Source organism: Stylophora pistillata, chromosome 2, assembly GCF_964205215.1.
Source record: "Stylophora pistillata chromosome 2, jaStyPist1.2, whole genome shotgun sequence".
Classification (NCBI taxonomy): Eukaryota; Metazoa; Cnidaria; class Anthozoa; order Scleractinia; family Pocilloporidae; genus Stylophora; species Stylophora pistillata.
The window spans coordinates 56,773,927-56,790,734 of NC_142520.1; the positions used below are offsets into that span (position 1 = coordinate 56,773,927).

Sequence of the window (16,808 nt, forward strand, 5' to 3'; positions counted from 1 at the left end):
AGTGGGGGAAATACCTAGTCTCCCTCGCAGCAGTTTAGAAGCGTTGCGTGACGAGCCTAAAAACGGCTGCGAGGGAGACTAGGAAATACCAGGCCTGATAAAATAAGGTAATTAACCAATAATTAGTGTATCAATTTCCTTAACAGGATCATAAAAGCTATATAGGTATTATTTGAAATGAGAGTTTATTTGATGTGAATAATTTAGGAAAGTCTCATCCCAATTTTTAGGATGACATTTCATACAGTGTGCAGAGTAAAAGATGAATGATGATAATTCAAATTTGCCTAACTAATTCCCGGTCAACTTTTTTCTTTATTGATGTTTGCCTTTAGCTATTTTTTTTTATTATAGCCATTGCTGCTACTTGAAAACAATTCAATCGATTCTCGGGGAAGTATGGTAAAAGCATTCGCTCTATCGAAGCGCTAACGCCTAGAACGTCGTCTTTAAGAAACTCTTTACGATGACCAATTTTCATTATCATCTCAGTTGAGAAAACCAAATAATCACGCAAAAATGTGTCGAAAACACGAATGAGAGTAGTTACGCTCTCATTTAAAGTAAAAGCATGTGGAAATGGGTTTAAATGTATTTCATTTGTCACCGTCATTAATAGACTTTTTTCATTTTCATTTTTCATTTCCTGAATTCGCGGTCTGGAAAAAATCCAAAATTGTGACATTCATCATTTAGCTCACTTTTCCAAAGCTGTATTTGCAGTGGCTGTAAATTTCATTATCGAATCCCACACTTTAAAGTTGCACAGTTCAAACACAACTGGAATAAATTACGAAATTCTGCTTACCAGCTGCACGAACAAAATTAGAGCTCATTACTAACAAAGAAACTGACAAACACTGATGTTTGTCTGGTACATCGTTGTTATTTTGTCACTATGTAATCAGCCGTTCTTCTAATAACAGTCATCCTCAATCAAAAGATAGGGCAGTAGGGTGGTTAAATTTATATGAAAGTTTATTCAAGTGAAGTCACAAAGTCTTCGCGGAAGCTAAATTTTGTATTTATTCATTTTATTATTTTAGAGGGGGTAAGTTTCTGAAGAAACTGTGGCCATGCGTCAGTGGGGGGGAGGGGTGCGGGTGTAACAAGATAATTTGGTTGTATCACCCAGCTGAGCTGGTGATGCAAATTTGCTACTGTATATACTGACATGTAGCTTTCAAAACTCTTTGCTCTTAATTTACTATATCAACTTTGTTGATTAGACTTAATTGTCTAAATTTTTTTTCAGGTTATCAGTTGCTAAAGAGTTAGTTCCTAGTTCATGAAAACTGCCTCGGACTGACTCTTGATTCAAGACACCGAAGTGTTAAAGGTAACTACCGTCTTGATAAATAACTCATGTCCAACGTCGAATCTATTGGCTGTTAATACTAACAAGAGAGTGATAATGAATAGTGGTGCGTTAATTATTTGTTACACAGCAAAATATGTAAAAGAAGTTATAAGATCTTAAGACCAACAGGTGAGAGTCGGAGAGCGCACTTGTCAAAAACGCTCCGGCGGTTGAAGTCAAATTTTAAGTAGTCTCCCCTTTTCTATTTTGTTTAAAATCTTGGCTGTTATGTTGTTCTAATTTACTGGGTCTCACTGAATTCCGTGCTATTTTATTAACACCGGGTTCAGTACGATTGGTTTACCACATGGGGGCTTTGTAATAGGTATTCATCAGGGATCAAGGACATTCTCATCAAACCGTTTCATTAGCTCTTAACCCATAGATAACATTTCGTCGAATTTATGCAACGTATGTCAAAAGATATTAAAGTGAGTTACAAATTTCGACATCAGTTTCTTATTGCCAGAAACGTTTTCTGAAGGTCTCGATGTTTCAACCGTCAACCGTCAAATAGGCAAAATTTTGACGGTCAACAGTCAAAAATGCAAGATATATATATTTACGATAACAGAAAGTAATCTCTCGATAGCCAACAGATCTCTCAGATATTTTGTAGAACTGAAAAGTATCAAATTTTCCTCATGTAAGGGAAAAATCGGCTTCAATATTTAGGTCATTAATTTTGCTTATTAACACCTGTAGTACAGAACTGACTTCCCTTTGAAAACATGAATGTCACGCCTATTTTAGAAAGATCGAATACCATTTCACTTCAACGAGTCACATAGAATATATGGCCATTTTTTTTAAGATAAAAATGTTTTTTCAGCTTTAGAATTAAAAATCTGACCACGGTGAGCTGAAAACTTGTGTTTATGAAGAAGAGTTATCAAAATACTTCAACGCATTTGGTCATTATTTATTGCCTGGTAGGGCGGTCGGGCTGATTTTCTATCACGATTTACCTGATCCCTGCATAAGGCTCCATAATAATGTTCTCAAGACTCGCCCCTCCCCTCCCCTATTGGTAATTAATTGGCAGTCAATTTTTTACAGTCCCTCCTGTTGGCGACCATAGATTCTCATTCCGTTCCCCCAGAAAATTAAGTGACCCCAAAAAAATCTTCTTCCCATTAGGCTTTACATAACTAGGGTCTGTACAGAGGGTTACACTTATCCAGGAGGACTTAAGTCTGTGCTAGCGAAAATTTTGTGTAAGTTTTGCTACATTTTATCTCGTATCTTACAGCAAGGAAATGGGTCGGCAAGGTAATCTTATCTTGCTATTGATGAGCCTATCAAGCATGTTGGTCTGCGGTCTAGGTCGTCACGTGGTACAAGACGAGTCTGAGGAGACCTCCGGTATGGCCAGCGAGTACGTCATCATCTTTGATGCAGGCTCCACCAAAACAAAGCTTGAGATCTACAAGATTGACGTTGCCTCGCCCCCGTTGGACGTAGCAGACGTGCACGAACTGGATCCTTCTCCCAGCGAAAAAAAGCCCGGCATCGCCGACTTGGACCCGTCGGAAGTTGAATCATATTTGCAGCCACTACTGGACTCGGCAATAAAGACAATACCGGCGGAAAAACACTCCAGCACACACCTATTCTTCCTTGCCACAGGAGGAATGAGACTGCTGGATGAAGATAAATCTGAAGCGATCTTAGACCAAGTGAAGGAACTCTTAAACGATAAAGCTAAATGTCCATTTATGTTTGACTCCAAAGACGCCCAAGTAATCTCGGGGGCATTTGAAGGGATCTATGCCTGGATGTCCGTTAATTTTTTGGAAGGGAATTTTATCCCAGGGAAGTCCCACCATACCTACGGGATACTGGATTTGGGTGGGGCTTCCCATCAAAATGCTGTCCAATTTGGGCGAAAGAGGGAGGATTTGTATTTAATCAATGTGGGTGGTAAAGAATTTAAGCTTTTTGCTAGAAGTTATTTAGGATATGGGTTGAATGAAGCTCGCAAAACATACCTGGAACGTCTGTCAAAGAAACCTTTAAAAAATGGTGTTATTAGAAGCCCGTGTCACCATAAAGGTTTCAACGAAAAAATTGATATCAATGGTGAATTGTTCACTGTCGTTGGAACTGCACATGTAGCAATCTGTCGAAGGTTTATTGAAAAGACGTTTTTCTGTAAGAGGAGTGATTGCCCGTTTAGTGATCAACCCAAATTACGCGGGGATTATTTTGGTTTTGCTGGGATTTATTACGCTGCCACCACCATTGGAATATTATGTTCCGATTGCGCTAAGCCCCTCTCACCAGTCATGTTTGATGAGGGATCGAGAGATTTTTGCGCTAAAAGTTTCGAGAGCATCAACAGCAACCCGTATGCCAAAGATCATTGCTTCGGAGGGAATTTCGTTTTTGAGCTTCTCACCCAAGGTTACGGGTTGTCTGCTCACAAGACCATCATGGTTGGTAACACATTGGAAGGTTTTAGTTTGGGCTGGACCCTTGGCGCGGCTCTGTTCAATTCAGAATTGTTGTGAAAAACAAATGTAAAGGGAGAATTTCCTAGCAAGTTAATGGCATACACGAGTTAAATCGGGGAAAAATCAGAAGTAGATTAGAAGAAAGATAAATGTTTAGAGTTAAGGGATTTAAGGGAAATTATCATACAACCTTATTAGATGTCATGAATTCTTTTCAAGATACAATAAAGAACGCAAAATAATTCTGCGTGATTGTGGTTTTCGTTAATGAAATAGACGTGAACTTAATGGAAAAGATATTTTCTGAAACGCGCAAGTAAATCAGGAGGATGAGAGGATGAGAGGAAATTACAAATCACTTAACATTTAATGTCAAATAGAGTGAAAACTCTTGCGCAACCTTCTCAACCAGTAATACAAAAAGCTTTATGCAGATGTAGATGTAGCCGTCACACACATTTTTCCGCGCGTCGATCACCCAGGAGTTAACAAATGGTAAACACCACAGCGTACACTAGTGAGTTATGGATGCACGCGGGAGGTTGCTAAGCACGAAAGAAGCGTAAAGTCGCGCGAGGAGATATCCGAGAGCGACTCTAGCTTTTTGAGTGCTTAACAAACCTCCCAAATGCATCCATAAGTCAGTAGTGTACACTGTGGCGTTTACCATTTGTTTTAAATAGCATAACATTGTAGCAAGAGTTTTCTTTAATTTAACAAATCTTACGTGACCAGATAAAAAAGCGCGCGCGGAAAACTACTAGTCTTTGCATTTTCTCACGTCAGCAACGTACCGGGCCCTGAGCAAATGGTGGACGCTGAGTTGACCAATCAGCGCGCCCGCTTTACATTCGTTATAATTTTCATTATTAAAACTGGATCATTGGATAATGCAATTCAAGACTTTTTATTGGCTTAGCCATTATGGTATACGAGCCAATATACCATGATCTACAAATATGGTAAGCGTACGCGTTAGCTTAAAATCAAAAGGGAGGTAAAAAATCCGGTTTCTTCTTAGAAAATAATAATTTCTTGGGGGCGTTTTTAATAAAACAATTATTCCACTCGCGCTTATTGGATATGAGACGATTATAGCCAACTCGGCGCTACGCGCGTCGTTGGCTATCTATCATCTCATATCCAACGCGCGCTTGTAAAATAATCGCTAATTAGCTTCCACAGAAATCTTACTGTGTATTGATTGGTAGTCAAGATCAGGTCATGTGGAACTTAAAGTTTTACGGTGTTGTTCAAAAGCACAGCATTAATTAATCTACGTACTAGTGGTACACATTCTCTTTTTATCCCTCGTATCAATACTACTACATATGGCCTGCACTCTTTATGTTACTATGGTAACTATGGAACTTCCTCCCCAACACGACCAGGTCACTGCCAACAGTTGGAGCTTTAAAATCGGCTATGTTACTACATATGGCCTGTACTCTTTATGTTACTATGGTAACTATGGAACTTCCTCCCCAACACGACCAGGTCACTGCCAACAGTTGGAGCTTTAAAATCGGCTATGTTACTACATATGGCCTGCACTCTTTATGTTACTATGGTAACTATGGAACTCCCTTCCCAACACGACCAGGTCACTGCCAACAGTTGGAGCTTTAAAATCGGATATGTTACTACATATGGCCTGCACTCTTTATGTTACTATGGTAACTATGGAACTTCCTCCCCAACACGACCAGGTCACTGCCAACAGTTGGAGCTTTAAAATCGGCTATGTTTACACATGGTCTGCACTCTTTATGTTACTATGGTAACTATGGAACTCCCTTCCCAACACGACCAGGTCACTGCCAACAGTTGGAGCTTTAAAATCGGCTATGTTACTACATATGGCCTGCACTCTTTATGTTACTATGGTAACTATGGAACTTCCTCCCCAACACGACCAGGTCACTGCCAACAGTTGGAGCTTTTAAATCGGCTATTCGTAATTTCGAATTTGATACTGACTGCTGTCCATTCTGTAAATAGTTGTATATGTTTATCCTATTGTATCAATTACTTAATTGTATATACGTGTCTTATGTATTTATCTTGTTCTCCATAGTTATTTCATTTTATCTGTTTATTTTTTTTCTCGGAGATATTAGCATGTTTTTCTTTTTTTTTTTGCTATTTTAAATTCGAGATGAAATAAAGGCTTGTTGTTGTTGTTGGTCTTGTTCTGAATCTCCGACGAACCTTACCGAAAATAGCCGAAGAAAGCTGGGGCTCGTTACGTCACCGAACTTCACTTTCAGGTTTATCGTCATTTTTACCGTCACAGAAAAGCGCAGTTTGGTTGGAAGACAAACACCGAAGACGTGAGTACAAAAAAGAAAGAAACGGGGACGAGCGAGGAGCGAGAAGATTTTAAAAACCCTTTAAACACTGGGAGAGAATAGCATCTAATTTCTCCTTACAATATCACCACTGAATCAAACATTAAGGTAATGAGAATATAGGAAATAATCACCAAATTGTAAACACCCTTGGAAATGTCTAGAAAACAGTATGGAGAATAAGCATACTGATGTCAGGGTTTACAAAGTATTGTAATAGAGGCCCTTGAGATATTTGTGTTACTTTATCTGCATGTACAACTAGCGGCCGATATGTTACTCCTTCTTCCAAACAGTTGCTGATAAAAGCTCGGGGAGCAAATATCTTGCCATCTATGAAAGCAAACAATTGCAATAGACTGCTAATCGAGGGAATTAAGTGATGTTTATTTGATTGCTGCGTTAATTCACAGGCATAATTCAGTGATTCAGAGTTTGTTGAAAGCCACTACATCCACACTTTGGACCTGCAAGGTACAAAAAAATTTATGAAAATTTTAACAGACGAGTGAAATCGGGGACGAATTTTTGACGGGTGTGGTGGAAAATTTGACTTTGGGAGAGGGGGTAGGGTGTGGTGTGGACTCCTTGACTATCTCAATTCTTCCTGAAACTTGAGATTTCTCTTTCCTCTGAAAATGATTGATAACATTGGCTACCTATACCTTGGTAATCATTAAAATAATAAAAACACTGCTGCAACTAATAATGATGAAAATGATGATAATAAACGATTATGGATATATGAATATCATATATTTGAACTGCAAATTAATTGATGAAGATGAGTGATTATCACCGTAAAGAACAATACTTAAGCACGTATGATGCACGATCCTCGCAGTAGATAGCGCTATTTATGCAATAGCGAAAATCAGACCTGAAAAAAATCAGGCCTGTACGGGATTCGAACCACTGACCTCTGCGATACTAGTGCAGCGCTCTACTAATTGAGCCAACAAGCCAACTGGGAGCTGGCCGTTAAGTTGATTCGTAATAAACCCGTGATGATAAATCAGATACAATGTATATATGAAGTTCATATATTTTGAACTGCGGTATTAGATACGTATGAAGCACGATCCTCGCAGTAGATAGCGCTATTTATGCAATAGCGAAAATCAGACCTGAAAAAAATCAGGCCTGTTAAGCAGCAGTGAAAGTAAAGTCTGAAAAGAAAACAGATCAGGCTTGTACAGTTTGTATTAAAGTACTAGTCATATCCAGGTGACTTTCACTCTCATTCTCACGTAAAAATAACAATGACAAACGTGATATCAAAAATTATCAAATAATTAATACTTACTAAATCTTCAATCTCTGTGATTTTTTCCTCCAGAAAGTCTGTACCACATTTCTCATCTTCAACCTTACAAGAGATCTGAAGTTTTTTGATGCCATATGCTACAGGGAGAACCTTACCTAGGAACAAAAAGTAAGATTTCCCTGAAAGGCAGAACTGTGCTTGTCTCCTGTACAATGTAACCACCTAATTATACTTCAAATCAAACAACAAAAATTCATTTTGTCCTATGGTATGAATACAGTGTACATAACAGATCGACAGTTCTCATTCCCCATTGTTAATAATGAACTTACTAGCTTGCCATTCCAATCCATCACACTCAATTGAACGAACAGCCTTTTCCATGGCAGCCATATCTGGACACAGGAAAGGAAAAGGAACCATCAATCATCATGTGGCTTTAAGCAACCCTCAACTGACTGACTGACTGACTGACTGACTGGCTGAATGACTGGCTGACTGACTGACTGGCTGACTGACTGGCTGACTGACTGACTGACTGACTGACTGATTAACTGGCTGACTGACTTGACTGACTGAATGACTGACTGACTGGCTGACTGACTGGCTGACTTGCAAGCTACAATAATTTTTCACCGCTACAGGTAATTGTGGCTAAATGACTTGAATTTGAAGCATGATTGATATTTGGCAATTTAACGAGTCAAAGCTAAGAAATGGCAGAGAAAAAGAGCTGCCATCTCAATTTCACACACAAACATAAATGTTCTTGGGAAACATGACCCCAGAACCAAACAGAAGCTTCATTTAGTAGTACCTTTGATCTCATGTTAGAAACTGCCAGGGAATGTAACTTAAGATAATAGAACTACCACAAGGAAAGGGGGTGCAAAACTACTGGCCTAGGAGATTTTACCAATTAGAAAGATCTTATTGGTTATAAGACCCTCACACACACACATGGAAAAATGTAGAACACAATCTGCATCTGAACTAATTAGTATTGGACTAGTCAAATAATTAATTCAACATTATTTGGCTGACTTATGCAAGCAAGTAATAGGTTATCTAAAAACAAACCTGTTTCATCATCCCACTGTGACAGAACAATTTTTCAAGCATATGAAAAAAAAGGAAGGAATGTATGAAAGTTAAAATGCAAAACACTAACAATAATAATGATGGTGATAGATAGTGATGACAGTTGCAGCAATAGTAATAATAAGAATAGTGACAATGATAATGAAAATGAAAAATGAGAATGGGTGAAAAATGAGAATGAGAATAACAATCACATAATATACTTCTTCATTAACAGGGCTTTTAAGGGCCTAAGTGAATAAATAGTGAACAAAATATTCACATTAAACATAACTTAGCTAAACATACACATTAGCAAGGGGAAGACCAACTGGCTACTTTAATACCCTAGCTATGGACTTCAACTTGGTACAACTAAGAACTTAAAAATGTTGGCTCAGCTTTGTCCAAACCTTGTCAATTTGTATAACAAAGCACTTACTTTAAAGAGCTTAACACTTCTTATTTTGAGTGACTTAAGACTATTTGGGGCTGATAGGAACTGCACACACACATGAATAACTCTTAATTTCAAAAAATGAAAATAATTTTCAACAACAATATATAATGGTTTATTCAATATCATCAGTTCTGGCAATACAAGTATAATTTGAAAAATGACTGATTTACAAGCATACTAAATAATAGTAGATAATAAAATATGCAAACATGTATTACAATGTGACATAAACATAATTATATGTAAAACTAAACAAATATTTACACTGTAAAACTAAAAAAATATTTCAAAAAAAACTAAAAAATGTAAAACTATATAAATATTTACAATGACCTTCCCCGTTAAAACTTTATAACATGCAGGTATCATCATACCGGTTTTATATCCAGAATGATATTTGATTTTGCTACTAGTGCTGGTTCTAAAATAAAAATGCAAAAGAAAGCTGTTAGCCAAAGACACGAATGAGGATTTCTGCACATTATATACATACATAGTTATATACTTTATTGAGACGCCCTTCCACAGGGCTTCTCAGTCATGATGTTAACTACTATAACAATACGGGTAATTAACAAAACTTGTTGACAGTAATGTAGATAAATTCAAAATATATTTGAAGTTTCTCAAAATATACTCAAAGTTATTTCATATGAAACATTATTGAAAAGTGGTGCTTAAAACTATTAATTTCTCTTTATACGTGTCTGTAATATTTTCAGCTAGCCCATTCCATTCCTTACACCCTGAAAGTAAAATGCCCTTTGTCCCATCGACAATCTACATCAGGTAACCACATCTGGGAGATGACATTTCCAAACGCCCCTCTTTCGAGAGATATTGGAATGACCAGGCCAAGGCTGTGCTCTAAGAAAAATTGAAGGGAGCCCAGTGTTCTGAAACTGTGAAATCCAGAGTGTCCAGCATATGCTTTTTATGAAAACACTAAGATTCCCTACACGAGAACAAAAGTAGGGTTCCAGGGGTCATCGGGCGGCTGCTAGATCACAGCCCTGCCAGGCACGCTGTTAGTATGATATATTGTCAGTGGTGATTAGTGCTTCCAATCCCAGATTCAGAGATAGACCTTCGACTCCAAGCCAGGTCATTCTGTCATATGCCCCTTGACCCCTTGACCCTTAGGAGTGACCGGCATATCATTTCTCCTAACAGCATCACTGCTGTATCACACATTAACTTCACGAGAATAAAGGACAATGATTGCAAACAAAAGAAGCTTGTGATTGTCAAACAAATTCTCCTTGTCAGCACCTTTAAGAAAATGTATCTATAGAGAAAAGTATGGAGAATGTGTATACTGATGCTAGGGTGTAAAGTATGGAGAATGTGTATACTGATGCTAGAGTGTAAAGGTTAACTTAGAAAATGTATCTATAGAGAAAAGTATGGAGAATGTGTATACTGATGCTAGGGTGTAAAGGATAACTTAGAAAATGTATTTATAGAGAAAAGTATGGAGAATGTGTATACTGATGCTAGGGTGTAAAGGATAACTTAGAAAATGTATCTATAGAGAAAAGTATGGAGAATGTGTATACTGATGCTAGGGTGTAAAGGTTAACTTAGAAAATGCATCTATAAAGAAAAGTATGGAGAATGTGTATACTGATGCTCGGGTGTAAAGTATGGAGAATGTGTATACTGATGCTAGGGTGTAAAGTATGGAGAATGTGTATACTGATGCTAGGGTGTAAAGGTTAACTTTTCATGGCCTCTATGAACTCAATACTACAAATGGGTACTAACTAGCAAATAGTCTGAAAACCTTAATGAGATAAAAAAAATTTTCCTCGAAATGGAGTGGTATCCTACAGGAGATATTAATACCCAGGCAGTAAAGAGTCGCTACAACTACAATTTCTTTTTGGTATGAAAACTTACTTTTTGCTTTCTTAGCTGCATACTGTGCCAGTCTGGCTTTTCTGACCTCATCTTCCTATGAAATCAAAGAACATTAGTTTATCTGGAAAATAAAATGCCTGTGCCATGGGATAAACGCAGTGTTCTGTGAACTTGGTTGAAGACTCATTAAATAAGTTTAGAATAACAGGCATATTATCCAACATGTCAGATTAGCTGTGATTTCTTACCCGTCCTAAAAATGAGCAATTTTCTTACGAGCTCAATGCATAACTGTCCTGTAGCAGAGTTTGTTTTTAATTTGCCTTGTTTTAACATGGATTCCTAAGATTCCAAGCATGTGGACCAAAAATGCTCTTATTTAAAATGGATTTTCTCTATAACTCAATTTGGTTCAATGCTCTACACCCTAACATCAATATGCATATTCTCCATACTGTTCTCTGGACGTTTCCTGAGGTGTTGATGAGGAGAATTTCTTAAAAAATTAATGGCTTCTTTAGTTAGTGATCATTTCTTTCATTCTTGTGACCTTAATGTGTGATTCAGGGGGGGTATGGTTAGGACAATTTACATCGCTAGTCACTCTTAGAGCTCAAAAGGTTGAACAGAAGGTCAAGAAAAAATTAAAATGTATTATGGGTTGTTCTCACCTCTTCACTTTCATCATCATCATCTGAACCAAACAAGTCAAAGTCGTCATCATCATCATCATCTTTCTTGGATTCCTTCTTCTGAGCAGGAAAAAGAAAAAGTGATAAATTTTATCCTGTAAAAAGTCATATAAAAGAATTTCTTAATAAGGAACTTATAAATGATTTTAAATCACAGAACAGGAGCAGAGTGATCAAGAGAGATCCCTGGGGAGAAATTTCTATGAGAAAGGAGGGGTTTAAAGCATATCTTCAGGTCACTGTTTACTTGTTTCCTACTTGTCCATATTTCGGGTCAGTTTACCCATTAATTCCCAGAACTGATGAGCTTGTTACTTCTCCCTATAATATCCAAACATTAGTATAAACTAAAACAGCGGATAGTGTTGAAGGCATGCTCTGATTGGCTGGTCAAACTCTGAATATCCTTTGCTATTTACCTCCAAGCAACTCTGGAAAAAACGGCATCCCGGTTTGCATCCGTGACAAGTGAAGAAATCACTCATATCAATTTTTGGTGGTGTATATTATCTCACTGTTTTAGTACATGTATATACTAAATCAACTATTCACCTCAGTGTTGGTGGTTAGCGGTGGACATTTCCACCACTAACCACCTCCACTTCGGTGAATAGCTGTTAATTATACATCATTATACAACTTGGGCAGTCAGAGGGCCAATAACTAAAATCAACCAACCAAAATGCTCTATTGCCGGTCAATATTCTCTCAGTATTGGACTGGGCACTGTCCCGAACGTTCCCGAATGATACTGCACTTGTGTCCCTTTGAACTTCAGTCGTATAATAAATCTCTTATAAACCAAGCTTGCTCGGGACCGTACTGGAAGAATATTGGCCCTCAGTCTTTTTTTTGGACGGACCGAGCGCAGCAAGGTCCATACTGTCAAGGCCCCCGGCCAATATTCTCCCAGTACCGCCCTCGCGCTTGGTTAATAAGATATATGTATTGAGAATACCTAACTTATCAGGTAAAAGTTGTTATCTTCATCTCATACCAAATTCTAGTAACTAATTAGTTAGCAAATGTGTAACACCATGAAGGGAGAATTAACAATCAGATCTTTGGAGACAAAGGGTTCATAAAGATAAAAGATTGGCAAGATGTTGATCTATGACCACTTATGGTAACTGCTGACTTGGAGAGGCTGAAAGCAGTGTTTTAACTGCCTCCCGGTCAGCTCAGTTGGTTAGAGCGCCAGATTGTGTTGTGTGGGAGGTTGAGGGTTCGTGCCCCGGCCGGACCAATACTCATGGTCTTAAAATAACTGAGGAGAATTTGCTACCTTTCTATAACAAGAAATGGATAGAAATTCTAGTCTTCTCGCCTAGGGGCGAATAAACCATAAGCCTCGTCTCTTGCAGGGTTAGGGTTAGGAGACGTTAATTTCCCATGCACAGGATTACTGTGTGGTGGATGTCCTCCCCTGGGGTTGGATGGATGGGAATGTCTTGCGTTTCATACAAGAGCCTCTGGCTCGGGCAATTGGGTAAACAATGCCTCACGTAAAGACAATAAACTTGATTGACCTTGACCTCAAAACTGTGAAATCTCTGCTGCACAACATACCAACAATAACTTTAAAGGAAAGGCTAACTATAAACCGACACAGATGACAGTACAGTAAATACATGTAAAAATGCTGCCTATTCTGTAGGTATGTTCAAAACTTTCTTACCTCTGACAGCTGACTAGATCCTTGTGGTTTATTGCCTACAAACAAAACAAGAAAAATAAACAAAAATAAAACAAAAAAAGTAGTATATGAACCTGTATTGGTCACCAAGAGTTTGAAGTTATTTTATATAAACATAAATATGTTTATCTAACAATCTGGTAATAATTTTTGTTGCTTCATTCAAATGAAATTCAAATTCAATAACAAATTCAAGTGACAATACTCTCAGACCTTAACCATAAACTGTATATTTGATGTTATTAAAAACCGGATCATTGGATAATGCAACTCAAGACTTTTTATTGGCTTAGCCATTATGGTATATCAGCCAATATACCATAATCTAATATCTGTACATTGCAACATCTGGTTTCTTCTTACAAAATAAAGTCGAGAAGATTTGTCTAATATCTTGTCGGTGTTTTTTTTTTTTTTAATAAAACAATTACTCCACTCATGCTTGTTGGATATGAGATGATTATAGCCAATGAGGCGCTATGCGCCTCATTGGCTATCTATCATCTCATATCCAGCGCGCGCTTGTGGCATAATTGTTAATTAGTAGCATTCCTTGCATAACAATAAGCTCTTAATAATAACATGCCATCACCCATTAGTTAAGATAACTTGCCAAAATAAAATACTGTAATTACCTTTTTCAAGTTGATCAACTCGCAGTGTGAGCTTCAGAAGGGCAGTCCTTAATTCTTCAGTGACTGTGGAAGATCAATGATAACATTTATTGTTACAGTAACTTGGTTAACGGAGGAGGTCATGCGATACCTGTAAGTTAAGACCTGGTCAAGTTCAGTTGCATGACAAGGAGAATTACATGAGAGGTTTTCATCCTAGGGTGAAGAAGCTTGATTTTTTGATGGAGTCTGCATTGCAAGATCTGAGTCTGAACCTTTACCAAACAGTTGTATTGCCTTCTTGAAAAGTCACTTCCCTGTCATTGTGCCTCTCTCCACCCTAGAAGGTACATAGATTCAGAAAATGCTGGGGGAGGGGAGGGAAGTCACTTCCCTGTCATTGTGCCTCTCTCCACCCAAGAAGGTAGATAGATTCAGAAAATGCTGGGGGAGGGGAGGGAAGGGGAGGGGACCAACCGTGAAAATATTTCATCTCATCTTGTGATGACTTGTTTGAATAATAGTGATTAACAATAATACCTTTCTTAAGTTCACGGTTTTCCTCCTCTAACTGAGCAATGCGATTATCTCCTCCAGCAGAAGCCATTGTGGAAGTTGGTGCCTTAAAAGAATTACAAAAAGTAAGGCTAAATAGAGAGTAATAAAAAATCATCTGAACATCATTGCAGTTGACATCAAATTGCCAGGAGCAAAATCTGGCACAAATCTTGATGAAAATATGTGCTGATAAAACAGCTCAAAATCCAGAATTTGATCAGCAACAGACAAATACGTTTGTCAAGTCTTTTAACCATCAAATTTGGTTGATTACTTTTCTGTCAGGATCATCAACAGAGCCCCTGCTTCTAAGAGCTTCAGCAAACAAAATCTTGGAGGAACTTTGGCCAGGATTTGGCCAAAAATCTTGGGATTTTGGTAACAGGTTGGAAGTTGGCAGAACCCTATTGCTTGAACTTCTCCTTCTTAACATTTCTTTAGTATATTAAAATTAATCATCCAAGTCAAAGACACAGAACCATCTAATTAATTATAGAAAACTGCTGTCAGATAAAAGAAGACTAAATATTTAGATCACCAGTCAAATCAGGAGTGAAGTTGGAAAACAAATTGACTCTGAAGAAAGTTAGGGTAAGCTAAACATTAGCTTACCGTGTTTAGAGTCTGTTGGATTTTTTTACGGGCATTTGCTATCTCTTGGACTGGAGAAAAGCTTGAACCCTGAGGGAAAACAGAATTAATTTTGAAAAAGGTGAAAAGAACAGAAATAGAAATTAGAATGTTAAACCTATGTGAAGACAAGAAAGGAAATGAAAGATTGAAAGGACAAAAGGGAGAAATGAATGGAATAACCAGTGAGTGAAACTGTGAATGAATGACAAGAATGTGAGAAATGTGCAGCCCAGTTGCAAGACGAGTCTATTCTTGCATTGGTGATAATTTCCTTTATTCTTGTGATTCAGGGGTGTTATTGTCAAAACATTCAACCTCACATGAATAATTATCTCCATCTCAATGAAATGTCAATCATCATTGATCAGTCAACTTTTTTAAGACTGAAAGTGCCTATAACCCCAAAAGATTTTTTTGGCCATATTAAATCTCTCTATTGCACTGGGCAAAATGCCACAAAAATTTTTGTGTTTGGTTAAAACCACGATTTTTTATGATTTTTTAAAGTCGAGTTTAGTTTTTGAACGACCGAGTGAACCAGAAACTGGAGCCAGTGACGTCATTCCAGGCCATCAGCAGTGGGGCTTTGATCCAATCTCGGTCAATATTATACGTTCCCAACAAGATGAAACCTTCGTTGAAGCCTGATCTGGTAAATCTTTCTGACCTTTCTCTTACTTCGCTCGCTTTCAGCTGATTTTGTTTCCTCCGACATTCCACACGTCAGTCAGTCGGAAAGACAAATTCCAATTCCACCTTTTCGCAACCTTTGTTGCATAGTCTTGCTAGTCAGAGCAGAAAACATGACTGAAAAATCTTCTTCTCAGAAGTGGTTGGAACACATGGCCGAGTATTTTGTGGGCTTCCAATGTGCACGCTTCCAATGTGCACGCTTCCAATGTGCACGCTTCCAATGTGCACGCTTCCAATGTGCACGCTTCCAATGTGCACGCTTCCAATGTGCACGCTTCAATTGCACAAAGTCAACCCACTTCTTTGGAAAGCCTGGAATGACATCACAAACTGTGCTCGACCCAGACCCATCTTGATAATTCATGCGATTTTCCACGACTTTGAAAATTCATAAAAAATCGGGGTTTTAACTAAACAAAAAAATTTTGCGGCATTTCGCTCAGTGCAATAGAGAGATTTAATATGGTCAAAAAATATTTTGGGGGCTATAGGCACTTGAACCAATTTAAACACAGCACATGTCTGACCAACATGTGCACCATGGATATGCAACCATAATGCAATGAATAACGTTTTATGAGAACATTCAACTTATGCAATATATACATGCAAATGTGCACGTGTGCAAAAAATAATTTTAATACATTTCGCTTCAACTATGACGACGTTCTGACGCCTGAGTCTGGAGAGCGAAAAATGCGACAGATTAGAGAAGCACATTTTATGTCTTATCGATTCCTTGTGTACAGGCATGATTAACAATTTAAATGAAGACTTATTTTGGGAGAAATATATTTTAATCACCTTTTTCTCTAAGCCATGTGATCCGCCGACAGCTCCCGAGAGAAATCTTTGGTAGTGTGCCTCTGCTTCTTCATATTTAGGCCTGTCGATCCAGATTGATTCACAAAGCATGGCAGCACTCATTTTGACTTTCAAACGAGCAATCAATTACATCGACTTTCTGAGAAACACACTCGCTTCCGCGAAGTATAGTAAAGAGAACTTCTTGTAGGTAAGATTGTAAGGCTTGTACCGATTCTCAGATATATCAAGAAATATGATTGGATAGCTTTTGGGACGTT

At 38.0% G+C, this 16,808-nt stretch overlaps 2 protein-coding genes across 4 annotated transcripts; one reads left to right on the plus strand and one right to left on the minus strand.

Annotated features, from left to right (window-relative positions):
* Nucleotides 1–35: 35 nt before the first annotated feature.
* LOC111337623 (ectonucleoside triphosphate diphosphohydrolase 1) lies at nucleotides 36–4,055 on the plus strand. The gene is made up of 3 exons (XM_022943961.2): nucleotides 36–107; nucleotides 1,256–1,339; nucleotides 2,613–4,055. Exon 3 carries the CDS (start codon nucleotides 2,620–2,622, stop codon nucleotides 3,871–3,873), a length of 1,254 nt encoding a protein of 417 aa, XP_022799696.2. The 5' UTR covers nucleotides 36–107; nucleotides 1,256–1,339; nucleotides 2,613–2,619; the 3' UTR covers nucleotides 3,874–4,055.
* Nucleotides 4,056–6,533: 2,478 nt separating this feature from the next.
* LOC111337600 (elongation factor 1-delta) lies at nucleotides 6,534–16,762 on the minus strand. 3 transcript variants are annotated; one of them, XM_088748649.1, is made up of 12 exons: nucleotides 16,528–16,762; nucleotides 15,010–15,078; nucleotides 14,380–14,461; nucleotides 13,861–13,923; nucleotides 13,208–13,242; nucleotides 11,509–11,586; nucleotides 10,877–10,931; nucleotides 9,349–9,395; nucleotides 8,515–8,530; nucleotides 7,767–7,829; nucleotides 7,474–7,589; nucleotides 6,534–6,634 (listed from the first exon to the last, which is right to left on the minus strand). In XM_088748649.1, exons 1-12 carry the CDS (start codon nucleotides 16,648–16,650, stop codon nucleotides 6,596–6,598), a joined length of 786 nt encoding a protein of 261 aa, XP_088604775.1. In that variant the 5' UTR covers nucleotides 16,651–16,762; the 3' UTR covers nucleotides 6,534–6,595. The 3 variants fall into 3 exon arrangements, with proteins under 3 accessions (XP_088604775.1, XP_088604774.1, XP_088604776.1); XM_088748648.1 differs by having other exon boundaries at nucleotides 11,509–11,589; nucleotides 16,528–16,761; XM_088748650.1 differs by lacking the exon at nucleotides 15,010–15,078 and having other exon boundaries at nucleotides 11,509–11,589.
* Nucleotides 16,763–16,808: the final 46 nt, after the last annotated feature.

Bases quoted from the DNA above. Each gene is read 5' to 3' on its own strand.
- LOC111337623 (XM_022943961.2), top strand. From the start codon at position 2,620: ATGGGTCGGCAAGGTAATCTTATCTTGCTATTGATGAGCCTATCAAGC.
- LOC111337600 (XM_088748648.1), bottom strand. From the start codon at position 16,650: ATGAGTGCTGCCATGCTTTGTGAATCAATCTGGATCGACAGGCCTAAA. The intron at 15,079-16,527 runs GTGATTAAAATA...GTTTTCCCTCAG, and splicing joins CACATGGCTTAGAGAAAAAG to GGTTCAAGCTTTTCTCCAGT. The intron at 14,462-15,009 runs GTAAGCTAATGT...AATTCTTTTAAG, and splicing joins TCCAACAGACTCTAAACACG to GCACCAACTTCCACAATGGC.